Source organism: Coptis chinensis, chromosome 4 (genome assembly GCF_015680905.1).
Source record: "Coptis chinensis isolate HL-2020 chromosome 4, ASM1568090v1, whole genome shotgun sequence".
Classification (NCBI taxonomy): domain Eukaryota; kingdom Viridiplantae; phylum Streptophyta; class Magnoliopsida; order Ranunculales; family Ranunculaceae; genus Coptis; species Coptis chinensis.
In genome coordinates this window covers 93,534,415-93,561,287 of record NC_141459.1, presented here as the reverse complement: position 1 = coordinate 93,561,287, position 26,873 = coordinate 93,534,415, and the positions used below count along the sequence as shown (strand labels likewise).

Below are 26,873 nucleotides of genomic sequence, written 5' to 3'. Positions count from 1 at the left end.
AGATCTTGTTCTTGCTACAGTTGTTGTTCAGTAGGACACCCAATTCGATGTTGTTGCTGTTGGCATTGTTTTATTTCCAAATCGAGCTGATTCAGTTTATAATCCAGGTTTCCAAAACTTTTATGATTCCACTCGATCAGATCAGTCCTACATGCTGCCAGCCTTTTAGAGAAAGTGTATGAAGGAGACCCATAAAAATCTTGTGCCATGATATTTTGAATCACTCTTCTAGCTGCAGCCTTCATCCTTGGTTCACATAGCTTCAAACCTGAAAGGCCTCTTAAGCTTTGGTTTTGTAAGATCAAAGCTCAAATGAAGTATCTTGTGGTCTGATGCCAATGTGGCTTTATGGTATATCATTGTGTTTGGAACCATTCCTCTCCATTTGCTTGAGCACAAAGCACGGTCAAGCCTTTTAGATACTCTGTTAAGAAAACTTTGTCTGTTATTCCAAGTGAAGATTGGACCAACAAAGCCCAAATCCATGAAAGCACAATTCTAAATCATCTCTACAAATGGTTGGCATTGCCATTGATACACATGTCTGCCCCTTCTTTTTTCCTCTCTATGAAAAATGTCATTAAAGTCTCCAGCACAAAACCATGCTTGGTCAGTTCCAAGATTCAACAAATCCAATATTTTCTACTGTTCTTTTCTTACAGAGAAGTCATTGTTGCCATAAACTCCAGAAAAATACCAAAAAGATAAACTATTCTCATTGATTTTTGCATGAATGATCCATGAGTCCACATACACTATATCAAGGTCTACATCACCATCCCGCAATAACCATAAACCACCAGAAAGACCTCTTAATGGATATACAAAAGACTTATAACCACCCATAATACTTCTAATAATACTATTAGATTTAATTAAGCTAGCCTTAGTTTTACACAAAAAGATGATTTTTGGTCTCAGCTTCTTGATAACATCTTTAATCTCTCTTACCGTTGAAAGGAGACCCATACCTCGACAGTTCCATATTAGACAACTCATGGCACCCTGTGGAGCTGTTTTCGGGCAGCTGCCTCCGTATGGAATTTGTTTCGCCTACCAAAAAGGCCAAGTATGTTCCCATTTGAGGAGATTGAATTCTCATTGCCCCCTGTATTCAAAGATGATTTGTGCCTATATTCACGGTCTTGAAACATACTCCCATCAAATTCTTTCTACCGCTGTGCATTCCTCAACTCACTGTTATCTGGCTGTGCCGCTCCATGTTCAATTTCCTGTCTTTTAAAGTGCAATGAATTGTCACCAATTAGATCTGATTCAGAATACCCAGAGAGGTCCACAAAAGGGATATTAGTTGGATCATTAATCATAGCTTGAGATGTCATAACATAGGCTGGATTTGATAAAACATTCATCTGCTAGATTGGCATCTGTGAAGTAAAAACCAATGCACTCGGAAACTGCGTTTCAAAGTTGACAAGGTTGCTGTTAATAGTCCATTCATTGTTAATCCATGAAGAAGGTCCAATGTTATTAGTAGGTCCAACATATGGTTCCGGGGAGTTAATTTCCATGATCAATGGTCCTTTTCCTTTCTCCTGCATATGGTGGCAATGTTCTTCATGCATATCATCTTTGATTGGTGAAAGCCTATTACTTTTCTCTTGGTTATTGTCTTCCTGAATCCTTAGCGGTTGATACACTTGTGATAAGTCATACTGGTTGAGCAGAGATACTTCAATAACTGGACAATCTGCCATTGCCTTAGGGAAGATTCTTGTTTTTGGATTATAAAGATCAAAGCGTTGTCCATTTGATGTGAACTGTGGTTCCACACTTAAATCCGCATCTGCTATATTACATGAAGCTTGATGATGGCCATGATGGCCAATGAAACCACATTTGAAACAGCACACCGGGAGATTTTCATAAGAGAATTGGACCCATTTGACACCATTAACAGCTTCAGGATGTTTAAATCCCGGTGGGATTAGATTAGAAATATCCATGAGGGCTTTAACTCGAGTCAGCTGAGCAAACTTATTGTATTTGGGGTACAATTCCAGATGAATAAGTTGATTGGGTGCAAAACAGCCTGAGTCTATCAAGTTGCCCTCAACAATTTCCCTATCTTGGAATAGTTCTGGGAAGTTCATGAGCTGCATCCACACATAAAACTTATTAAAGTCTGGTTCTCGATTCTCCTTCATCTCCATCCATGGCACAATTTGTAGAATATGCTGAGAGACGACCTAAGGTTGAGCTCGTAAAATCATCTCAATCTGATGTTGATTTTCCATCCACACTTGATAAATATCTCCTTTATACAGATGCATTTCAATGATCCGAAATGGAGCCCCTGTTTTTTCAAGGTTCACTTTGAAAGTACCAGACAAGAGTTTCCCATCTAGAATTTTGACAAAGAGACTAAGTTTATTACGTTCCAGTAGCTTATAGGTTTCATTCGGTATGAGTAATTGATTGATGGGGCCAATCGATAGGACATCTTGATTTTTCTGGCGAAGTCGAAGAAAGGTTATTTTTGATTGGGTTAGTATTGTTGAGGTTGATGGGAGATTTTCCTTTTGATGATGCCATGGTTGTAGTAACAAACTCGACTGATGAGAAGTATGAGGAAGGAAAGATCAACTGAACTTGGTATATATAGCCTGTTAAGAGGATCCATACTTCACTAAGCACATCCGCATGAGAAATTTTATCATTAACACCAACCACGCAGCCAATCATCTATCAAGAAGAAAAAAAGTTCCTTCCTTTCCAATGTAATCCTTTCTAATCACAATTTACATCTGAATTCCATCGTCTAAACTAGCATGCGTTGCTGAAAACACATCATTACTCTTAAGCCAATCAGATTACTCCAGTGCCAATCAAAGCTACATACCCACCTGGAGAGAGCAATAAAGACCTAGATTCTCTTCACAACTTTCTAAGTATAGAAACAGACTTTTGGGTATGTGAATCGGACTGACTCAGTAACAGAGGACTGAGTGACTAACACCAGGAAGAGAATATAGTGGAGATAGGAAACCTCGATCAGTTGCAAATTTCATTTTGCATAAACCAAATAATAATTTACGCATGATGGCACATTTGTTATTGGTTGTAACTTGTAAGAAATGACTTTTCACATATTTAGCATTTGGTTTGGTAGCTTAATCACCGTGAGCTTTGATACACAGTGCAACAAAGCTGCTATGATGCCTTCTCTCAATGATGCATTCAATTAGTAAGGGTAGTTTCATTAGGCACTCTTCAAATTCCATTGGGTACTCCCCCAAAAAATATATAAATATTACAAGTTTGCCATCACCTAAAAAAACATGTTTTCAGCCCAAGCCCAAGCCCAAGCAACGGTCGAACCGGTCTCGCCATGTTGAAACCACCAAGCCGTTTGAGTACTCAAACGATCCCGCCATGTAGTTTGAGTGTACACGCAAGTGGTCTGCGCGTGTCGTTTGAGACAAAGCTCTCAGGTTTTTAGCTAGACGATATGGATGTCGTTTGGGCAATCTCTAAGACGACATGGCGAGGTCATTTGAGGACTCTCTGGGGCGACATAGCTGGGTCGTTTAGACTAAAAAAAAATCAAGAAATTCATTTTGTTTTTTAGTCACTTTCATATCCATGATTAAACGATCAATTCCAAACACAAATTCCACTTTTCTTATACATAAACATCAAACACAAACTATACATCAAATTTCAATTAAATACTAAACACAAATTCCAATTTTCAATTACATCATTCAAAACGATCCTTCCATGCACAATTCAAATAACTTAAAATATTGTATTAACTCATACAACTAGTGTACAAAGAATATTTTTTAAAAAAAGCAAAGACATTTAAACGACCTCACTGGGTCGTTTGTGCCATATACAAAACGACCTCATTGAGTCGTTTGGGGCACCTTGAAAACGACTTCACTGGGTAGTTTGGGGTTTTTTCAAATAAAAATTGTCTTGGTTTCCTCCAATACTCGAATTTTTTCCATTACACTTCAATTCCACCAAAAAAACAGTTAAGTTTGTAACATAAGGTGCGCGTCCAAATAAAATCCAATTTCACTCCAATCTCATCAAATCACAGTATTATAGTCGCTATGTCGTTTAAACAGACATAACAAAATAGTCTCTGCAACTAAATAAATCACAAAAAAGGTTACAGATCTCTTCATCTGATAGCCATTGTTCTGAAGAATCACCCACACCAAAATTATCAACATTACTTGTACTTGGATCAGTAGCCCAACATGATTTTTCTTCACTTCCCATGTTCCAAACCGTAGTATTATCTTGTTCTGCAGAACTCGACGATGATAGTTTCTCCAAACGACACAAAATACTTTGTTTTACATCCATTAGGCCATTCTCCAATTTGTTCAACTCATCCAAAGAATCAAATTTTGAGACGTAGATATTCTCCCACCAAAACCCATTGTCTAAACTCTTACCCACCTCTTGTTCAATATTTACACCACGCAAATCATCAAAAACTACTAAAGAATTTTGTGAAGTGTTTGATGAAGAAGGGTTGTGATATCGTTTTAGAACGTCATCAACCAAAGTGTTACTATAAGAATAAAGATTACCCGAAGATGAAAACACCAACATTGCAATGTCAGTCTTACATAGTGAACAGAGAGTACTTGATTTCTTGAATATCCCTTGTCTTCTTTTATAGAATGTCACTTGTCTTCTAGGCTTGTCCTCAATTCTCTCAATAGAAATCTTTCTCCTCACCATCTCTTTCTTATTAACTCAATCACCTGAGAGCTTTGTCTTGGGCTTGGAGAGGAAGATGAAGTTTTGGTGGAGAAGAAGATGAAACCAAAACTGGTTGTAGCCGGTTTTCTCAGTTTTTGTTGAAGTGTGTGTGTGTGTGTGTGTGGGGGGGGGGGTATTGGGCTTCTCGTTGGGCTTGTGTTGGAGGCTGCCCAATATAGGACTCTTAGTAATTTTTAGAACTCTTTTTTCAGTACTCATTTTCAACATCATGATCAAACATCTTCACGAAGTCACGAACTACGTGACTATACACAAGTATGCGAACTGTGTTACGCATCGGTTTTTTTTTTAAATCTTTAAACCTATCGTTCTAACATCTTTAAAAAATAATATAAAAACATTAAAAAGGGTTGATTATAATTTCAATGACATGAAAGAGATTTTCTAAATTATTTTAAATAATATGAAAGCTAATTCTAATTTCAGTGAGGTGAGAAAGTTTTTTTTATAAATTACTTAAAATGGAGGGAGCTGATTAGAATAATTGAGGGATGTGTTTTTAAATTGTAAAACATGAGAGATTAGAAATAGCCTATTCGGTTGAGAAGTGTGGTTCCTGATAACCCCGCTATCATATAGTGTAGAGATATAGATTGAAATTCATTTACCAACCACAACATTTCGACGAAATTGAATCTCCAGTATCCCACTCACGATCTAATGCATAGTACAAAATATCCCGATATATCGCGATATTTGGGGATATCTATCCAGATTTCAGAAAAAGATATATAAATATCACGATATGTTCAGAGATATATACGACTACAAATATCGGTGATATTTTGATGATATTTGTGATATTTGGAGATATTTAGTGATATTTTTTGTAGTTTTTGGGGAAGGATAGAGGCACATTCACTGTAGCCACATTCTAGCCACATTTTTCACATACAAATGAATTACGGTCTGGTTTTTTGTGGAGATGATCTCCCCACCATGAAGATCATTATCACAAAAAATTATAATATTTCGATATGTCTAACCATGTCAAAATTAGTGTCCTTTTTTGAGCTTTTTATCTAACGGTCCAAAATATTTGTGAGTATGTTCTAAAGTTAGATTTCTTTGAATTACCTGAATTTTTGTGAGCATGTTATCCATGGTGGGGAGATCATCTCCACAAAAATTCAGCCTTTAATTCAACTTGTAAGTCCACGATTTTGCTTGGATTAATTTTTTAGAATGTTAAGTGAATTTATCCCCCCCAATTTCATTTAATATTTACCATTATATTTCAAATAAATATAAATAATGTATCATGATATACAAAGAAATATCCACAATATCCACAATATTTGTCGATATTTTGGATCTATTCATGATATTTACATATAAAACAATGTCAAATATCTCCAGAAAGAGGGATATATCCACCATACATATCCAGAAATTGAGTATCAATAAATACCAATATCCTATATTTTGTAATACGATCTAATGTACACTCACTGAGTCAAGATAAAAAAAATCCAAAATATCACCAAGTATCTCAGAGACTTCAAAGCGAACCGTTATTTTTTTCACTACCCGCCACAAAGTGATATAGAAAGCTAGTCTCTTGAAAGCCACAAAAAATTCTCAAACCTCAAAACTTCCCCAACCAATATACCTTTTCTCTTCTTCTCATATCCCTATGCACCATCCCCTTCTTCTTCTTCTTCTTCTTCTTGTTCATGGCTCTTTTCACTACCATCTCTTCCACCCCTCTTTCCCTTTCCTTCTCTCTTCACACTCAAAGACGTTTTCCTTTTCCATTATACACCATTGTTTCTCTTAACTCCTCATCTTCTGAATTTTCACCAAGGAAAAGTGTTGCACCTTCTTCTACTTCAAACAACACTCCAACTACTGCTACTACTACTACTACTACAAGTGTCCCTGAAACTAGTTTTAACTATGCTTTAGCCGGAACTCCAAGTACTGGAAGTAGTCCTATTTCTCGCTTTGTCCGCTCTACTGAATCCAACATTGAGAGGGTGAGTGAATTTTTTATATTTTATTCGTATTGTATAGATATTGTAGGACGTGGGTATTTGTTTTTGTGCATTTTAGTGTTTGAATTTTGTTCAAGTTGTGATTTTTATTCCACGGATAATTTATATTATTGTTTTGTTTAATTGGGTATTTCATTATGAGCTTTTTGTTAGTCATACTTTTTTCAATCATGATGGTTGCAGTCTAAGGCAATGAAGTAGTGATAATGCAAGTAACACTACCTTGTTGTGGATGTAGATATCTTCTATGTTTTTAAAAATTTGTACTTGCTGAAATTCGCCTATTGGTCATGCAGAAACACATTACTAATGTATCCCTTAGTGCTCCCTGGTTGTGGAGTATAGGTGCACTGTAAAGCAGGAAATGAACATGAACCAATCATGATAACAAATGGCACTTTATTAATGAATTGCAGAAATTGAAGCAGTGATAAAATGATAATACATGATATTGCATATTTGCATGCTTTGTAGTCATTGCATATGAGATAATATGTTTATCATAGCTTTGATTTCAAGAAGTTGAAGATGTTATAAGCGTTTAAATATTTATGTCGCTATATCATTGAAAGAGTTTTGCCTAAAACTTGCTATAGGGGGTATGGCCTTGTATTACGATCCTAATGTAAAACACAAGGGTCTTTTTTATGAAGATTGCTCTCTCCATTTATTCAAAGGCGAGAGTTTTTGTGTGCATCACTGTACACAATTTCTTGAGATCAATTTTTGTTCCCTAATTTTTTTTAACAGGGTAGATGTAATAATCATGAGTTCCCAACCCACTCAAGGCGCTCAACCCAGCAACTTCAGATCAAATGAGAAATCTCCCTAAGAATTATTGGTTGCTATTTTCCTATGCACTATGATTTTGGCTTTCATTTATTCATATTGATAAGATACTTGTCTGACGATGAATATCTACTTTTTTAACTTTTTATTTTCAATTTAATTATTCTCGGGAATGTTTCTTCTATTACTCTGACATCCTAAAATGTTTTTTGCTTTATGACCAGGTGATATTTGATTTCCGTTTCTTGGCTCTTCTAGCTGTAGGAGGCTCACTGGCAGGTTCCTTGTTGTGCTTTTTAAATGTACTTTCTCCCTACTACCCTGTATCCATTTTCGGTTGAGGAATTCAAAGTAAATTGTGGGCGCTGAAGCATTATTGTGAATACTGAATAGTTTCAGCTTTGCATCAAAAGGGTTTATTGTTGATCTTTTGGTTTGTAAAAGTATACACCTTTATGAACTTTAAGATCATTGTGGAATAGAGATGATATTTATTAAGGTGAATTTATTTCATTAAAAGAAGGATTGTAGTGTGAGTTGTTATTACATAGTCCACAACGTACGGTTCTTTATGTATCTTTCTTTAAATTAGGCTGGATCTACTTAGGCTTACCATTCTTTATCCTTGTCATCAGGGATGTGTTTACATTTTTGATGCATACAAGATATACTGGACATGCTGTGTCAAAGGCATTCACACAGGACAAATGGTTCTACGATTAGTTGAAGCAATTGGTGAGATTCTTTTCTTTTCTCTAAATGATTAAATTGATTAGATCAATTGCAAATGGAAAGGTATTATTCAATTTTAAATAGCATGTGCTTTAGGATCATGGTAAAAACTGCCGAGGTTTTGAAGAGGTTAGACTCTGAGTAGCTGGAATCTTTAATTGTTTCTATATTCCCCCCTTTTGTCAGAAAATTGCAATTCTTTTATAGTGGGCAAAATGTCCCAGCAAAATATTGACAGAAAATTCAACCAACTTTATTTTCATGGGGTTTCCTAAAAAATCACAGGTTTGTGATTAGGATCATTGATTCTATGGTTCTAGCCTTCCTCATGTGCGGTTAGAATAATGGATTTTATGCTATTGGGATAATCGAAACTGTGATTCGATTGAGCCATATAGATGAGCAAGTCAGGAATATTTGGTTATGCACACTGATTTACCTGTTGACAAATACCAATGGTAATTACAACAGAGCCTTTCATAATTAAAGTCTGTGTTTCTAAGCTGAAATGGTCTCACATTTCCTTGGATAAAGTTAGGGAGAGATATTTATGGCCTTTTTTTATTATGCTGAAATGGTCCCATGAACTCATGCACGATTCGGTGCGACGAGGTGGTACTTCAGTAGCACCAGAAATGTAGGTCTATGGCCACGAGTGTGTGCAAATGTGGGAGAGTGATGTCATGGCTACAAAAACGGCAGGGGACTGTTTAACACCATCTACAATCGAAATTTATACACCATACACAGGGTTTTTGAGTTTAACAATCAACAGAAATGGAAAAAATAATAAAAGCAATATATTACTGCTTTACTCCTAACCCGGAAGAATAATTTGTATGGAGGTTGAACACCCTCCAACTGTCTTCACATCCACTGAAGTTTGTGTTGTTTTGATTATGCATTTGAATTTTTGAAATGTGCATTCCATCATAATAGCTTTTTTTTCCGATATAAGTATCTTTAACTTAATTTTTCAGTGCAGATGTTTATCTTGCTGGAACTGTCATGCTAATATTTGGCATGGGTCTATATGGGCTATTTATCAGTAATGTTTCTCCTGATGTGCCCTCCAGCGTCGATCGTGCTCTCAAGGGATCCTCACTGTTTGGGATGTTTGCTCTTAAGGTATTTACAGTCCAATGTGGATACAATCTTATAAAAGTACTTAACAAGAGCCATTGTAGTTCTTGTTAATCACATATTTGTATGACTTATGTTTTTCTCTCTTTTTTTTTATGTAATAAGGCGGGCGAAATTTCATCTTCATATTTTACTTGATACGTGCTGTTAATTTTATATTTTCTTGCTTGAAGTGTTGTACACTGTGTAAATCAGTTGTACACATCTGGTAGTCCTAAATTCCGACATCTGTTGTAATTTTAATCTGTCAAACACAAAAATTTGACTTCAACATTCTGAATTCAGTCATTTTCTTCCGTTTTCATAATCTCCTGTTTTGTTATAGTGCGACAGTTGCTCCTTTTTTTCTAGTGTTTTTAAAAAAAAATTGTTTCTATCTTTTGCAGGAGAGGCCTAAATGGATGAAAATCAGCTCACTTAATGAGCTAAAGACAAAAGTGGGACATGTTATTGTCATGATTCTTCTAGTAAAAATGTTTGAAAGGAGCAAGATGGTGAAAATAGCTACTGGTATGGATCTTCTAAGTTATTCAGTTTGTATTTTCTTGTCATCCGCTTCCTTGTACATTTTGCATAATCTCCACAAAGAATAAATGTAAATATAATATCCTGCATTTTTCAGTTGTTATATAATATGGATGCTTGTAATACTGATTAGTCTATTGTAAATAATGAAACATTTTGAGCATTTTCCCCACTATTAAGCAGTTGATGAATGAAAAAATTGACTATGAAAACTTATCTGGTGGTTGATTTTTGATCAAGGTAGTCTGGATGTAGTTGCAGTATCTTTCTTGAACTGGAGGGACTACATAAAATACTGTTCACTTGATAATTTAAGTTCCAGGGATGTGTTATGTTGCGGAGCCTGACTTTAAGCTGTGAGCCCACATACTTGTTGTGGCTGCAGGGGGCAACGCCCCCAACCAGTAGGCAAAATCTAATATCATATTATATCGGGAAATCTAGTTTCCTATTCCGGTTTGGCATGTACACCTGTTTTATATAAAAGGGATTAAAAGGTGAAGTCATATTTTTTTTCTGTGAGAGTTACAGGGGGACTTGGGAGTTGTTTCGAACCTAGGTTTATGAGTGCTTCTTGAACATAGTGAACAACTGGCTGAATATAGTGGATTTTGACGTAGGCAAGATTGCAGAACAATGTTATATTGTGTGTTCTTGTTTTCGTTTGCGCAATATTGTTTGTCTCTTTGCTTAATTTTGTCTATTATTGTTTATTTATTAATTGCCGATGATCATATATTGGTTAATCTGAACCTAGAAGGCTGTCCATACTTTTGTTTTAGTACAAATACTTGATTCTGTTGATGTGGTACATGTTGAGATCCTATTTTTCGTAGACCTGTTTGTGACAATCACTAGACTTTCTTAGTCTGCAAACAAATGAGGACAATTTAGAGAATATCAAACTAAAAATGGACTAGATAAATTGTAAATGGGAATATATTGTTTACGAGAGAAGAAGAGCACAATAGTTTTTGAAGTAAAAGATGGGACAACCGCTTCAGCTAACTAGATTTTCATGTACAACAGTACAAGGGGAGAAAGCACTTGAGTTCTCAAGTAATATAAGGTCTCTAGGAATTTCTTTGTGCAGTCCAAATGGTGCCCCATCTCAAGACTAGTGAATCATCAACTATGGAAAAACAGAAAACCATAATCTAAAGTCAGTCAATGCAATTGAGAGACCATAATCTAACTCAGAAGAAGGTTGGAGTCGTTCAAGTTTACAGTTTACACTTGGACAAATCTACAAGAATTCTCGGTGTATGCGGTGTAGAATGGGACATACTGAATCGAGCAATGCTCTAAACCAGGCCACTACTACTTAGGTCTAGCAGTGTAGAATGGGAACATGTGAACAATATTTCAGACCAGATCATACGATAGTACTATGTCTCCACAGTACAAAGTTTGAAATGCGTATCCGTGTGGAATTCGGCTTGGAGTTGCAAATTCAAAGGTTGACAATATGCAACTATGCATGTATATAAATGTTACATTTATATGTGCTCACAAGTCATAACTCACTCGTGACTGATCTTTTAAATTCCTTAAACAAATTGTTAAGAAATATGATCAGATCAATAGAGTTCTTTCTCCTTCGATCCATCTGGCTCTTTTATATTGCTTTGCCAGTTATTAGACAGTCCACTGCTCATATCGTTGGAAATGAAACAGACAGACTTGCGTTGATTGCTTTCAAGCACCAAATAACTAAAGATCCTCTAGGGGCTACGAGTTCATGGAATGATTCTCTTCATTTTTGTGATTGGAAAGGTGTTACTTGTGCTCGTCGGCATAGAAGAGTGAGAACACTGAATCTTTTGTCCCAAGGGATAACCGGGTCCATATCTCCTTGTATTGGAAACCTCTCTTTCTTGAGAAGTATAATCCTCGCAAACAACAGCTTACATGGTAAAATTCCTCAGGATATTGGTCGTTTGTTCAGGCTACAGTTATTACATATGGGAAACAACTCCTTGTCAGGGAGCATTCCCGTCAATCTGTCACATTGCTCAAACCTGCAAACTCTTGGTCTTCAGAACAATGAGCTTACTGGAAAGATACCCGAGGAGTTTGGATCTTTAAATAAGCTCATTTCATTGAATCTACAGTTGAACAATCTCACAGGAGTCATCCCTTCTTCGTTCGGAAATCTTTCATCTATCAGAACTCTCGGTATGGGATGGAATAATTTGACTGGTAGAATTCCTGATTCTCTTGGCCAACTGAAAAGGATAACATTTCTTTCCCTCCATCTAAATAAGTTGTCTGGTATTGTTCCTCCATCCTTTTACAATCTTTCCACTTTAGAACATATTTCTTTGACTGGAAACCAACTTGAAGGTAGCCTTCCACGCAATTTCGGACTCAAGCTTCCTAATCTTCGCAGAATTGCGGTAGGAGATAACCTATTTTCAGGATCCATTCCTATTTCTTTATTTGCAAATGCTACAAGAGTTCAACTATTGGAATTAACGTCCAACAGTTTCACTGGAGAAGTTCCAATAGAAGTTGGAACCCTCAAGAAACTTGAGAGACTGAATTTGGAAATAAATTTCCTTGGAAGCGGCGGCACAGACAATGACTTGGGGTTTATTAGTTCCTTGACCAATTGCAGCAATCTAAAACTGTTTTCTATCTCATACAACCTTTTCGGAGGTAGGCTGCCCAACTCTGTCACCAATCTCTCCGTCCAACTTCATACACTATATCTTGGAAACAACAAAATATCTGGTAGCATTCCTTCTGATATTGGAAAACTCATTAAGTTAAGAGCCCTTTCTATAAGATCTAACTTTCTCATTGGTACTATTCCAAAGAGCATTGGGATGCTTCAAAACTTGCAAGTCTTGCTTTTAAGGGGCAACAGACTCTCTGGACAAATCCCTTATTCAATAGGAAACATATCTTCTTTGTTCAACCTTGATCTAGCAAACAACATCTTAGCAGGATATATTGCTGCAAGTTTTGAGAATTTCCAGTTTTTGAATGCACTCTACCTAGATCACAATAACCTTACCGGTATTCTGCCAAAACAAGTACTTGGGCTAGCCAGACAATTAACTTTTGCTGACTTATCTCATAACTCTTTGGTTGGGTCGCTACCTTTGGAAGTCGGCAACCTACAGAATCTTATATTGTTGGACCTTTCTGACAACAGTATCAATGGTGAAATTCCTTCCACTCTTGGTAATTGTTTAAGTTTGCAAGAACTGTATTTGCAAGGTAATTTCATTCAAGGAGTCGTCCCCTCTTCTTTTGGCGGTTTGAAAGGTATTGAAGATATCGATCTTTCACGAAATAACCTGTCGGGAAATATTCCTAAACTTCTTGAAAACCTTGGTGCTCTGGAAAGTTTAAATCTATCATTCAATAACTTTGAGGGTGACGTACCAATAAGAGGGATCTTTGAAAATGTGAGTGCATATTCAATTGGTGGAAACAGTAACTTATGCGGGGGTGTTACCGAACTTCATTTGCCGAAATGCCCTATCCAAATGTCAAAGAAAAGGGAAATGTCTCTTGCTTTAAAGGTGATACTTGGTGTTCTTCTCCCTCTGTTAAGTATATCATTCCTGTTTCTTGCATTTTGCTTGAAGCAAAAGCGTCGAGCAAATCTTTCTTCAAAACTCTTTTGGAAAAGTAGTCTCCAACGGATTTCTTACAACGAGCTTCGCCAAGCAACAAATGGTTTTTCTCCACAAAACTTGATTGGTACGGGAAATTTTGGATCCGTATATAAAGGAGTTCTTAATAGAGATGAAAGTATTATAGCAGTGAAGGTGCTCAACCTCATGGAAAGAGGTGCATCCAAGAGTTTCATGGCCGGGTGTGAAGTCTTGAGAAAGGTTCGACATCGGAATTTATTGAAAATCAAGACTGTTTGCGCCAGTATTGATTTCGAAGGAAATGACTTTAAGGCTTTAGTTTTTGAATTCATAACAAATGGAAGCTTAGAAAGTTGGTTGCATCGAAGCTCATCAGATAGATCACGAAGGCCTTCGAGAAACTTGAACCTTATCCAAAGGTTAAATATAGCGATTGATGTTGCTTCTGCATTGGATTATCTTCATAGCTATTGTCCAACGCCAATTGTTCACTGTGATCTGAAGCCAAGCAACATCCTTCTCAATGATCACATAGATGTTGCTGACTTTGGACTAGCAAAGTTTCTTCACGGGAACACTAGCATTTCTGTTGAAAGCGAAACAAGTTCAATGGGCGTAAGAGGAACTCTTGGGTATATCCCTCCAGGTATGGGTTTAACTGTTTTAATTAGTTGTTGTGAATTTTTTGAAATCTATGATCGTACTTAAGAAAGCAATGAATGTTGTGTAGAGTATGGAATGGGTGCAGAGGTCTCTACACAAGGAGATGTGTACAGCTATGGAATAATGTTGTTGGAGATGTTTACAGGAAAGAGACCAACTGATGCAATGTTTGACGATAGCCTAAACCTTCACAACTTTTGTAAAGTAAACTTAACTGTGGGATTGATGGACATTTTAGATACGTGTTTTGTTCTTCAAGAGATTCCAAATGGTGATAATGGTGTTGAAGAGCAGATATGCATGACAGATCGAATGAGAGAGTGCCTAACTTCCGTACTAGAAATTGGTGTTGCATGCTCATCACATTCAGCTGTCGACAGAATGAGCATCAGTGAGGTTCTCAAGAAATTGCATATGCATAAAGAAGTCATTGTTGGAATTCAAGATCACGGAGAAATGTAGAACGAGCCTAGAGTTGTACATTTTGGTTTAGCTCAAGACCAGTTAGATTGATGCAACCACTGAAATTCACATTTTGTCCAACAAGCTGGTTTATACTAGCTGAGGACTTATTTCTTAACTTTGAAGATTTTTGTCATCTAGCTAAAGCACAATCCAAATTTTGAATATAATCTATTTAACCAAGTACTTTTAGATAGGGGTGTGCATGGGTACCCAATTACCCGAACCCAAACCGGAATCGTTTATAGCGGTTCTGGATCCTAAAATGTTAGACCCATTTAAAGTGGGTCTTCAAGAACTAACCTGATAAAGAACCGAAACACCGATGGGTACTCGAATCGAAATCGGAACCGATTAGTTTGATTTTGATATATAAAATTTAGTATTATATTACATTAAATAAAGACAAACCCAAACATTATTATTATATATAGTCTATATTTGTTAGGTGTAAAATTATACTAAATATATATAACATTTAGCATAATAGTGAATGTGTGTTATTAAATATATGCATCTTTTATAATATTACATTAAATATGTGTATTATAAATATTAATAATAATGTTTACGTGTCTACGTCTATGCGTATAGTCGTATACTATAAATTAACTAATGCACTGTCTATATTAACTAATATATGAACGTGTACGTGCTTGATATATTACATGTATATATATTAGATAACGAATACGTGCGATGCTAACTAACAATTGTGGTACATGTGATATTTATTCTATATATGATGCATTACGTATAATATAATATACATATGTTCGATTTAAAATATACACATGCGTCTAATGTATGAGAATGTATTTAAAATTTTTAGATAACTTTCAAATATTATTATTGAATTTAGGACCATTACTTCTTATGAGAGGACAAAAATATCGATGACAAGTGTTATAGTCGCCGTAAACCAATTTTTATATCGGTTATATAACTAAAAATATAATTTTAGCAATAAAAATGTATAACCCGATAAGGAACCGAAACCGAAATCGGAACCGACTTAATTAATGAGTATGGATCCGGGTTTTCAAAATATAAGAAAAACCGTAAAAAACCGAACCCGATAGAAACCGCTAAAAATAGACTCAAAACCGAAACCGATAAGAACCGACCCAGAACCGACCCATGAACACCCTTACTTGTAGAGAGAAATTTGCTCCTTGGGCTTAAAGCTCCCTGCCTCCTTACAATTCCTAAATAATATGAAGTTTCTGAAATAACGGCGTGATTAGGGTTCCATACTCCACCATAAGGCTACTACTACTAGAGCAATCTTGGTCTCTAGGCATTGTCGTTATTCCTAAAGGGCTTTATTCATTTGTCAAACCTATCCCTACACTATATCATAGCCGGGTTTTCAGGCGCTCTCTCCCCCATCGAAGTCAATTTTAAATCTCTCTATTAGGGCATTTCCAATGGGGGGTGTAAACCGTATAGAGTGGAAATTTTACACTCCAAATGTCAAAAAACTCTTTCCAATGGGGTGTTATACCGTAGGTAATAGATTATTAATTGATAGAGATGGTGGGGAATTTCCCCTCTCGCTATCAGTTAATAAAAATCCCGGGCGACACTCAAACAGACGTCTGAGTAAAAACAAATTCGGACGTCACTTGGAGTGTCGTCCATATCTATTTCTAAAGTCACAACTTAAAAATTTTAAACTCGGGCGTCACTTGAAGTGACGTCCCACTTTAATTTAAAGAGAAACGTCATTTGAAGTGACGTCCGAGTTTAAAATTGAACTTTTTTACACTTTTCCATTGGGAACAATAGAGAGTGGATATTTATGGACTCTACAATAATTTACAATTGAAGTAGTAAAATCCTAATGGCACCTAGGTGGCGCCTATGTGGATGTGTAATTTTACACCCCCCATTGTAAAAGCCGCACCTCCTTCAATGAAATTAGAACACACTCCCTCTTTATTAATAATTTTTAAAAAAAAACCTCCATCAAATCACTAAAACTATATAAATATCCTCATACTTAAATTTTTTTGAAAAAACGTTCCTGAAATTATATAATTAGCCCCTAATGTTTTTGTAAAATTTCTTGAATTACAATTATAATCCAAATAAACAAGCTACCTATTGATCTCGAAGGAAACCAAGCTACTTTCGATTTCAAGAGACGGGTTTGAAGACTTATAAAAACCGATGGTAGCACGGTTTGCATACTTGTTGTACAATATTTATGATCACTTAATTGGCATAGTATACAACGTACTATACATGTTTTTGCACTTTGGATACTATACAATTTTCTAGGCACTAAACTACATTGTACTATCAAAAAAAATTCAGGTTGCGACCTGAGCAAATATTCTGGCCAAAATCTGCTGACGTGGCCAAATTTGGAGGTTTTATAATCTTACGTGGAGACATGTCATTTTATTTATCATAAAAAACATGTGTTGACATTTGCCACACAAGCTGAATAGCCAACAAGTTGAATGTCATTTCCCGCATTTTCCCTCTCCAACTTTTCCCTCTTTTGATTAGCGCCCAAAAATTGGGGATTTCATCAGAAACCCTAATTGACCAAAATTTGTTGTCTTTAAGATTAAATTACCTAATTCACACAAACCCTAACCTATATAAAACACTAATCCATAGGAATCTGGTCCAGATTAAAGTAAGTTAATGTTTTTTTTATTCTTAAGTTAATATTTTTTATATTGTTTTTTGTCATATTGTTGACGGCTATTATACATGAATATTATACTATGATTGTTGTTATATTATTGATATATTGTTGCTAAATTACTGCAGTGGAAACAGTTGTAATTAATCTCCATCATGGGGGTTCATTTGTTACTAGTCCAGACCTTCATTTAGCTTGGTGGTAGGATAGAGTGCTTGGACAATATTGATCCAGATAGGTTTGGGTATTTTAATTTAAAATCAATGGTGGAGGAGTTGGGGTATTATAATGTGAGTAAAATGCACTATGGTCAAGCCAGCAGTAAGGGTTATATGTTAATTTTTGATGATACTAGTATTATGAAAATGCTGCAAGAAGCTAGCTGTATGGGAATATAATTGAGGTATACATTGAACATGATGTTGAGGTGGATTCAAGTGAACAAAATGTTATGCATGATATTGAAGTAGTTGAGTTAGAGAATGGAGAAGACATTGAGATACAAACTCGATTCTGAGTGATAAGGTTTGTATTTCGGATGATAATGAGTCGATGAGGAAGATTTTAGGTTTGAGGATTTGCCCGAATTGTCCGATAATGATGAGGAGCTTATTGAAGTTAGGAAAATGATAGAAGAAAGGAAAAAACAAAAAAGACTTGAAAGAATGAAATCAATTTGGGATGATGGTGATCATGAACCTGAAGTGAATGGTACCGAGCCGAGCAAGCAATGAATCCGGGGTGATGATGATGTTGAAGCAATGAACGCTGAATCTTAAGTCGGGTGTCAGAAAGCAGTGGATGGGCTTTATGTTGATGAAGGCAACAATGTGTTTATTAGTGATGATGAAGTTGACCATGGGGATGTTGATAGTGACTATATAGATTCAAGTGATTATGAAAGTCTAGATACTGATGAGGATGATGGTATTAGAAAAACCAAGAAGTTTAGGTACCCTAGTTTTGATCCCAAGATCGATGTATTTCATGTGCAACCAAGACTAGGGATGGTGTTTGCATCCCCTAATCACTCAAGGATTGTTTTGAAGATTTTTGCGGTTGCTCATGGGTACCAACTTTGGTTGAAGTTAAACAACGAGAAAAGAATCCTTGCATTATGTCTTTGAGGATTGCCCCATTTAGACTATATGCTAGTTGGATGACAAGCAAGAGAAGTTTCAGATAAAGTCTTATATAGAAGAACATAAGTGTTCAAGGATATTTGATGTCCAGATTGCTAACCGTAAATGGATTGCTAGGATATATGGAGAGAAGATTTGAAGTATCCTAAAATGAAATTGAAGGATTTGAAAGAGCATATTATGCACAAGTTTAAGCTTGATGTGACATTGTGTCGACAGTAGAGCTAAAGCATAAAGTTCTAGATGCAAGTGGAAAATAGGTTGGGTGGTGTATATGCAAAGTTGTGGGACTACCAATTTGAACTAAGAAGGAGTAATCCAGGAGTACTATTGAGATAGAATTATTTCATCCTACACCTAATGAACTGCAGGTGTTCAAAGCATGTATATAGGGTTTCTTTGCACTTATAAATGCATGGAAGAGTGGTTGCGAGACCAATTATTGGAGTTGATGGATGTTTCTTGAAGGGTACCGCAGCGGGGAGCTACTTGGCGACCATTGGTAGAGATGCAAACAATCAAATGTTCCCAATAGCATGGGCAGTTGTAGAAGTGGAAAACTCATATAGTTGGATGTGGTTTTTGGATTTGCTGATGCAAGACTTGGGTTATAGTGAGGGTTAGGGTCTTGGGTTAACTATTATTAGTGACCAGCAAAAGGGTCTTGTACAAGTGATAAAAGACTATTTGCCTTTTGCTGAGCACAGAAATTGTGTCAGACATGTATATGCCAATTTCAAGAAGACATTCAATTCCCTGGTTTACAACTCCTCAAGAGTTTGAACAAAACATGGATGAAATGAAAAAGTATTCTGATGATGCAAATCACCACTGCATGGTGAAGCAAAACCCAAGACAGTGGTCAAGAGCTTTTTTTAGCATGTTTCCTTGTTCGGATTCTGTTGACAACAACATATGCGAGACATTTAACTCAACAATAGTGGAAGCAAGGGAAAAGAACATCATAGAAATGCTTGAGGATATCAGATTGCAAATAATGGCTAGAATGCAAAAGAAGATTGCAGCAATGGCTAACTGGGAGATTGCCTTTTGTCCTATTATAATGCAAAAGTTAGAAAAAAATAAAGAAGATCATAGGTTTTGGGCTGCACATTACAATGGAAGCAACTCATTTGAGGCCAGGAAGAACAAATATGAGGCCTTTACTGTGGATGCAACTGCTATGAGATGTAGCTGTAGAATGTGGGAAATGAATGGCATCCCATGTCCACATGCCATTTCAGTTATGTATTATCTCAACATTGATCCATTGCAACATGTATCTAGTTGGTATAGTGTGACAGAGTACAAGAAGATATATAGTCATGTGTTATAGCCTTTGAATGGTCAAAACATGTGGCATAGGACAAAGAGGCCTGCTATTTTGCCTCCCATAGCAAGGAGAATGCCTGGCAGACCCAAGAAGAATAGAAGGAAGGAAGGAGTAGCAGTGGGAACTGGAAGAGTGACACAAGTGGGAACTGGAAGAGTGACAGAAGACAAGGCTTCTCACCAACTATGCAGGAAGGGTAGGAAAATGCATTGTTCTAGATGCAATAGTGAGGAACACAACATAAGGTCATGCAAGTCTACAGACCCATCACTTAGAAAGAAACAAGTGAGTATGCATTTGTCTTTTACTTTTATAAGTTATTTTTACAAGTGGTTTTGATTGTATTTAAATATGTTAATATAACATTAGGTGAGGAAGAAGACAGGAGATTGAATAATGTCCCAGCTGAGGATGGAACTAATGAAAGGCCAACTAATGTAACAGCTGAGAATGCCAGTAATGAAGGTAGGTGTACAAGAGGCAGAGGTACAAGGGGTAGAGGTCAAAGAGAGAGAGGAAGAAGGGAACCATTCCCTATAGGCTCTGGAGTATACACTAGTCCTGAAGGAGAAACTTACATCAATGTGAGTCTTCTAATATATTTAATGTATTTTTCATTTATTATATTTTGTGCATTATCTTATTCATAGTGCATTATGTGTAGACTGCTTCAAGATTGACACCCTTGAATTCAAATGAACCATCTCCAAGTAATGAAGGGTCGAGTACTTTAACAGATGAGAGTGCAACTAATCAGCAACCAAGTACAAGGGGTAGAGGTACAAGGGGTAAAGGTACAAGGGCTAGGGGTGAAAGAGGAAGAGGAAGAGGAAGCAGTGAGCCAATTATTGTTCCACTTGGTGTAAACACTAATACTATTGAAAGAGAAGTCGACATCAATGTGAGTGTTTTAGTTTAGTTTTTCAATAAATTAGTTTGAGTGCATTGGCTTATTCATTGTGCATGATTGTGTAGATCGCTTTAAGATTATTTCGTTCCACTTGCACCAAGAGTAAGCTGTGTCAATGGGTGAGGGGAGTACACATATTACCTCCATTTGGAAGAAAATATTTTCATGTAAGTTATTACTTTAAGTTTTTTATTCATTTAAGTGTCTACAATTTAAAATTTAGTTTAGTTTATGTCTTTATTCTTTAGCTTAGTTTGGTAAGTTTTTATTAATTATGCTTTATTTCTTATATAGCCACCACAAGAAAGGAGAGTTGTACAAAGGAAGACTTCAAGTGCAAGTGATCAAGTTGGAAGTAGTCAAGGGTCAAATAATACACCACTTGGAACTCAGGAATCAAGTACTGCAAAGAGTACAACATAAGGCATCCCATGAATTATTTGGTAAAATTGATCTAGCTCATTTTGGTGTTTTAAGAGTGTATTAATGGTTTCAAACTTGTTGCTTTAATGAACAAGTGTCACGTTTTGTATGTTTCTCTCAAACATGGTCATGCAAAGAACAAGTGTCATATTTTGAATGTAAAGAAAGCTTTTTTTTTTTTTTGTCAAAGAGAATGCTTTAATGAACATATTGAAAACTGATTTGACTAATGTCTTGTAAATAGTGTTATAGTTTTAATTTTGGACTTTATAGTTGGTGATAATTAATGGTGTTTGGTATGCAATCTATAAAACCATCCTAGAGGGGTAGAGGTTGTATGCAATAGGTTTAGATTCGAAAAAACAATGCCCAAGGGTCAGATGATCTATGTTGAGGGTAAGGGAGAACCCAAAACTTTTGAAAGAGCATTAGTTGCAGTTTGGGACCTCATCAAAACAAAGGAGGGGAAGAGAGTGTTCATGGAAGTTGTTTATGGGAATGATGCCATTAATTTGAAGCCTTGTGATGACTATGGAAGGGTGTGCATCATTGAGCTGTTGGAAGAGGGAGAGTCAAGTTGACCTAGAGAACCAAGTCCAGAAGTTCCACCTGGATTCGAACATAAGCTCAGGAAATCTCCAAGGTTATCAGCAGCAGCAGTAAATGAAGCAGCAGTTGCAAATGAAGCAGCAGTGAGGGAATCAGCACCAACACCATCCAAGCAGCAAGTTCAAGAGGTTATCCTGGGTCTTGCTGCTGCTGCAGCTTATCCTGGGTTTTGTATGAAGTCCAAGAAGTCCAAGAAGTCTAAGTCTAAGAAGTGAACTGATGTTTGATGTGTTGAAGTGAACTGATGTTAGGTTTATCTAGGCAGTGTCTTGTGTCTTGTTCTTGTTTCTATGTTTTGATGTTTTTTTTAGCTTGGTTGTCTTGTTCTATGTTAAATTATCAAGTCATGATGTAGTGTAGTGATGTTTAATGTTTGCTTTTGCTATGTTAAATTATCAAATGCATTTTTCATTACATACATACAGTGACAGAAACACAGAAACCAGAGAACTCTACAATTTTATTCCATTTTCATTTTCATTCAACTCATTACATTACAAAAACCATGTTACAGAACATTACAGAAACACAGAAACCAGATAACTCTACAATTTCATTCCATTTTCATTTTCATTCAACTCATTATATTACAAAAACCATGTTACAGAACATTACATAAACACAGAAACCAGAGATTCAACTCATTACATTACAAAAACCATGTTACAGAACATTACAGAAATACATAAACCAGAGAACTCTACAATTTCATTCCATTTCATTCAACTCATTACATTACAAAAACCATGTTACATAACATTACAAAAACACAATGCACTTCACTTATTAACCAAACAAATACTTGTAAAGCAAGAATACAACGACCAAAATCAAACAAGTTTTCTTCATCTTATAATTCTGGTATTCCAAAGCTGTCACCTTTTTCTTCAACTCTGTTCTCTTCTTCTTCTCAGAGTGAACAATTACATTCAATTTTCCTTGCAACTCTACCTTTTCATGTTAGCTTCCTCCAAACTTTCTTTCAATCTGTCAACCTCTTTGTACAAATCAATGAACCTTTGCTTTGTTGATTTTGGAACTTTGTCCTCCCAATCAAAGTAGCCACAATCGTGAGTTTTGTAATTTGTACAACCAAAAAATCTTCTTCCCAAATTTCCAACAGTCTTTGACATTACCAAAGGAGATGGCTCTCACAAAAGCATGAATGATTCGAATTGATAGAGGTGGACGACATTTTGAACTATTCAAATTGAGAGTTAGGGTTTCAAATTGAGAGTTATGGTTTTCAAATTGAGGAAGAAGGTTAAACTCGCAATTGAGGTACCAGGTCACATGTATTTCAAGTTTCAAGTAGCAATTGAGGAAGAAGGTTAAACTTGCAATTGAGGTACCAGGTCGGGTTTCTTTTTAGTGTTTCAAGTTTTCAAATTGAGGTACCAGGTCACGTGTATTTCAAAAAATGCCACATATCTAGATGGTCGGACACGTGGCATAGGCCGGTGGCCACATCAGCAAAAATTGACCGGAAATACTTCCAAGTCGCAAAGTGATAATTTTTTGATAGTACAATGTAGTTTAGTGCCTAGAAAATTATATGGTATCCAAAGTGCAAAAACATGTATAGTACATTGTATACTATGCCAATAAAGTGTATTTATGATTTAGGTATGACCAATATATTGCAGTCGAAAGCCAGTTGAAATGTGAAACACTCACGGAGAACTCAGTTTAGACATTGACTTCAAAACAAGGGAATGATAATAACATTGTAACCTTCAAAAGCCCAATTTGACATGGGCCCATTTGACATTAAAACTTAGCCGAAGGAAAATTAGACGCGGAAATTGGAAATGTTTGTGTGCTCACGTACTCTGGTAGAAGTGGATGAACAACCTATCACCCAATTATCTCCCAATCATTGTTACATGAGATTTTTAAGAATGGAATATGTTGTTCTTCCACTTGTTATGATCTTTCTTTTCTACAATACAAATGATATTATTTGTGTTGGTCTTATTGCAATCTCGAAGTGTAATACAATCTTCACATGTAACTTGCTTCTGCGCATTTTTGCATAAGATGATACCACACAAAAATGAGACTGTAATTACAGTAACTGTAACTATAATATCTGTGTATACTTCCCTTGGTTCATGTAGGGAAGAAAAATTCGGAAATATGACAAAGACCAAGTCCCTAATGCACAATAAGCTATTGTACTTCTGCAAACAGACACTTGTGTCCATCAATTACCTTATTACATTACATTAGCCGATTTAGTCTATGTGAGTATGTAATGATGATATAACAGAAGACTCGATCAAGCTGAGTCTACATTGCTACCAGATCCTGCAACCTGTACAAAACACAAAAAAATCAGCTATGTAATTCAGCATAATGCTCTAATCAACTAACAAAATCTTTGCAACAATCCCATATCAAAAACAAATAACATAAGCTAATGCTTAAATGTTTGGTTGTTTTAGTGAAAGGATTAATCATTACCATGTAAATATAAGGATCCTTGCAACCGCCTGCACCAGATCGCTCCACCTCTTTTAGCTTCAATAGCCTGCAAGTGTTAATCATACGAAGGCTGATGAAAATTTGCTTTCCAGTAAATGACATTGATAACCAGATACTATGGTCCAATTTCATCTCTGTAAACGCTCTAATGTGCTATTTAGGCGGACAGAATCCATGGGCAAATTATGCACTTCTAACTTTATGGGCATAATGAAAAAGGGGGCCTAACTCTTGTTTACTCAATGTAGGTCCATGGATTAATGTAATGAATGAAAAAGGGGGCCAACATGGTAATGCCACATAATAGGCATACTTTTCATTTTCAAAGATAATGGTAAAAATTGTACTGAAAGATGAAAATCACAAAAAAGGGGGATCAACCTAGTGAGACTTATAAGGTCCAGCTTAGGCACAAAAAGCCCAAAAACTCCAACGACAGAAAGAGAGAAGGTTCCAAATATTTCACAAACTGACCCGAAGTACACTGCAGCTGTTTGACTGACAGAATGAGCAGCGCTCTTGCACACCCAGTACATAAATGAAGGTGACAACAGCAAAACAGGAATCAGTTATTCTAACTACAAACTGACCCCAAGTACACTGTAACACTGCAGCTAGTTAATAAGCTGTGCTCTTATAAACCCAGTACATAAATGAATCACACAGCACACCAAAACTAGGATCAGTTTAAACCAATCTGATCAGCTGATCTTCCAGCCAAAAAAACCAATCATGAGTCATGACACATTGAATGCTTATAGAGTAACTCTAGGTATTTTACTTCCAGATCCTGACACATTCTCTCAGAGTACAAAGGTGGTTACTTAAAAGTTAAAACACAGAATAAGCAACGTTCCTACACACCCAGTAACAATAAATAAAACATAAATATAAGACAAACTAAAACCAATATTACAACCAAGCACACACTGCACAATCAGTTTCAACAGAAAACCTGACACCCATTATTCTCACATTTCATGGACTTCAACCGTTTGATAAGAGAGAGAAACAATAATACTCACAATCGGAGAGTTTTGCTTGTATCACGGCTCTCACCAACAACTTTTCGAATCTGAGTTTCTGAAAAACAGCCACGAGCTAAAACCTTCAAAATTCTTTCAGCTCTTTTTCTCAAATAACCCACAGATCTAGCCCTTTTCAACTTTTCCAACTCACTCTGTTTATTATTATTACTTGAACCATTTGACACACATGAGATTTCAGTACTAGTCACTGGTGTAATTGTCCTATTACGATGGCGGTTTGAACGCCTTCTTCTAATTACCTGTAAATAACAAACGATTGGTTGAAATTAGATCTGATATGAAAATTGAAAAAACAGAACAAACAGAGATTTAAATAAAATTGACCTCGACAGCTTTTTTAACAATTGGAGATGAAGAAGAAACTAGTTCGGTTGAACAAGTTGATTTCGATTCATTACTTGTTCCAGTCTTGTACAAGAAACACCAAAATTAAGTTTAGATCTAACGAAATGACAAAGAAACATCAAATTGAAATGTAGATCTGAATAATAATTATATATACCTTGAGTTTAATGCTATCAGGATAATAGTAGTAATAATAATCAGCAGCAGCAGCAGCAGCAATAGCTAAGACTATCAACCCATCACTAGTAACAGTTGACGATGACCTATAAAATAAAAAGAAAGAATAAAACGAGATTAGTCCTGAAAAAGAATAAGAAGAAGAATGGGGGAGATGGAATGTATGCTTACGTGGAGGAGAGAGAATGAGGAAGAAGAAGAAGAGATGAAGCAACAGTTTGTTCAGATTGAGAAGGGAATTTGGAGATGATTCGGATTGATTTGCTTTTTTTTAAGACATGACTCGAAATTGAAGGTGTTGTTGTTCTGGCGCGAGGTGAAACCATTTTTTTAGTGTGTTTCAAATTTTGGATCTCAAGCGGGAAGAAATGAAAACTTTCTTTTGTGGCTTTAAACTGTTTTTGGTTGCGGATATTACCTGAAATACCCCTTTCTGTTGATATTATGACGGTTTCTGTGTGCTGCCGAAATAAGCTTCAGTTGTTGTCTTGTTGAGATCACGTTACCAAATGTCGCAAATTTCACTACTTCTGCTAGATTGTCGAATTATCAAAGTTTCCGTGATATTTCAGATTCTCGTTTTTGGTAAACAAAATATTCTTGAGCTTGGTGTCATATTCCGTAGTGCAAAATATCGTGATCTATCTATTTGAATATAGCCACGATATCTGTGCTATATAGTATATATCGACTTAAATATATTTGATATATCTAGTATCTACATATGTCACGATAAACTCGAGATATATCGTGATAGTCCTTAGATATATATTATAGTTGTACCTTCTTGGCTCTATTTTTTGAGCATTTAGAGAGTGTCCACGTCATACAACTAATTACTAAAAAATCAGAATGAAAAACTGGAAGTTTCGAAAACGTATGACAAAAAAATAGAAATGGGAGAGCAAAAGAGAAGTTTACGTAGACCTTAACCCAAAAAACCAACTTCGTCACAAATAAATAAAAAAATATACTAAAAATTCGGAAAAAACCCAAACATCGGTGCACAACTAAAACTCTAAAGTTAACTCCGTGCCGTATTGC

At 36.0% G+C, this 26,873-nt stretch overlaps 3 protein-coding genes and 2 long non-coding RNA genes across 5 annotated transcripts; 4 read left to right on the top strand and 1 right to left on the bottom strand.

Annotated features, from left to right (window-relative positions):
• Positions 1-6,331: 6,331 nt before the first annotated feature.
• LOC147505758 (uncharacterized) lies at positions 6,332-10,170 on the top strand. The gene is made up of 5 exons (XM_086558207.1): positions 6,332-6,749; positions 7,781-7,858; positions 8,192-8,291; positions 9,274-9,416; positions 9,818-10,170. The coding sequence occupies exons 1-5, from the start codon at positions 6,447-6,449 to the stop codon at positions 10,022-10,024; spliced, it is 831 nt and encodes a 276-aa protein (XP_086414333.1). The 5' UTR covers positions 6,332-6,446; the 3' UTR covers positions 10,025-10,170.
• Positions 10,171-11,323: 1,153 nt separating this feature from the next.
• On the top strand, positions 11,324-14,840 carry LOC147505757 (uncharacterized). Its single transcript, XM_086558206.1, has 2 exons — positions 11,324-14,213; positions 14,298-14,840. The coding sequence occupies exons 1-2, from the start codon at positions 11,447-11,449 to the stop codon at positions 14,690-14,692; spliced, it is 3,162 nt and encodes a 1,053-aa protein (XP_086414332.1). The 5' UTR covers positions 11,324-11,446; the 3' UTR covers positions 14,693-14,840.
• Positions 14,841-19,022: 4,182 nt separating this feature from the next.
• On the top strand, positions 19,023-20,716 carry LOC147505756 (uncharacterized). Its single transcript, XR_015220667.1, has 3 exons — positions 19,023-20,114; positions 20,199-20,413; positions 20,494-20,716. It is a non-coding gene; the product is annotated as an uncharacterized LOC147505756 (long non-coding RNA).
• A 132-nt stretch (positions 20,717-20,848) lies between these two features.
• On the top strand, positions 20,849-21,390 carry LOC147505755 (uncharacterized). The gene is made up of 2 exons (XR_015193461.1): positions 20,849-20,906; positions 21,034-21,390. It is a non-coding gene; the product is annotated as an uncharacterized LOC147505755 (long non-coding RNA).
• A 2,427-nt stretch (positions 21,391-23,817) lies between these two features.
• LOC147505754 (uncharacterized) lies at positions 23,818-26,187 on the bottom strand. Its single transcript, XM_086604182.1, has 6 exons — positions 26,001-26,187; positions 25,810-25,915; positions 25,632-25,715; positions 25,284-25,546; positions 24,238-24,304; positions 23,818-24,088 (listed from the first exon to the last, which is right to left on the bottom strand). Exons 1-6 carry the CDS (start codon positions 26,153-26,155, stop codon positions 24,053-24,055), a joined length of 711 nt encoding a protein of 236 aa, XP_086460308.1. The 5' UTR covers positions 26,156-26,187; the 3' UTR covers positions 23,818-24,052.
• Between the last annotated feature and the right edge of the window lie 686 nt (positions 26,188-26,873).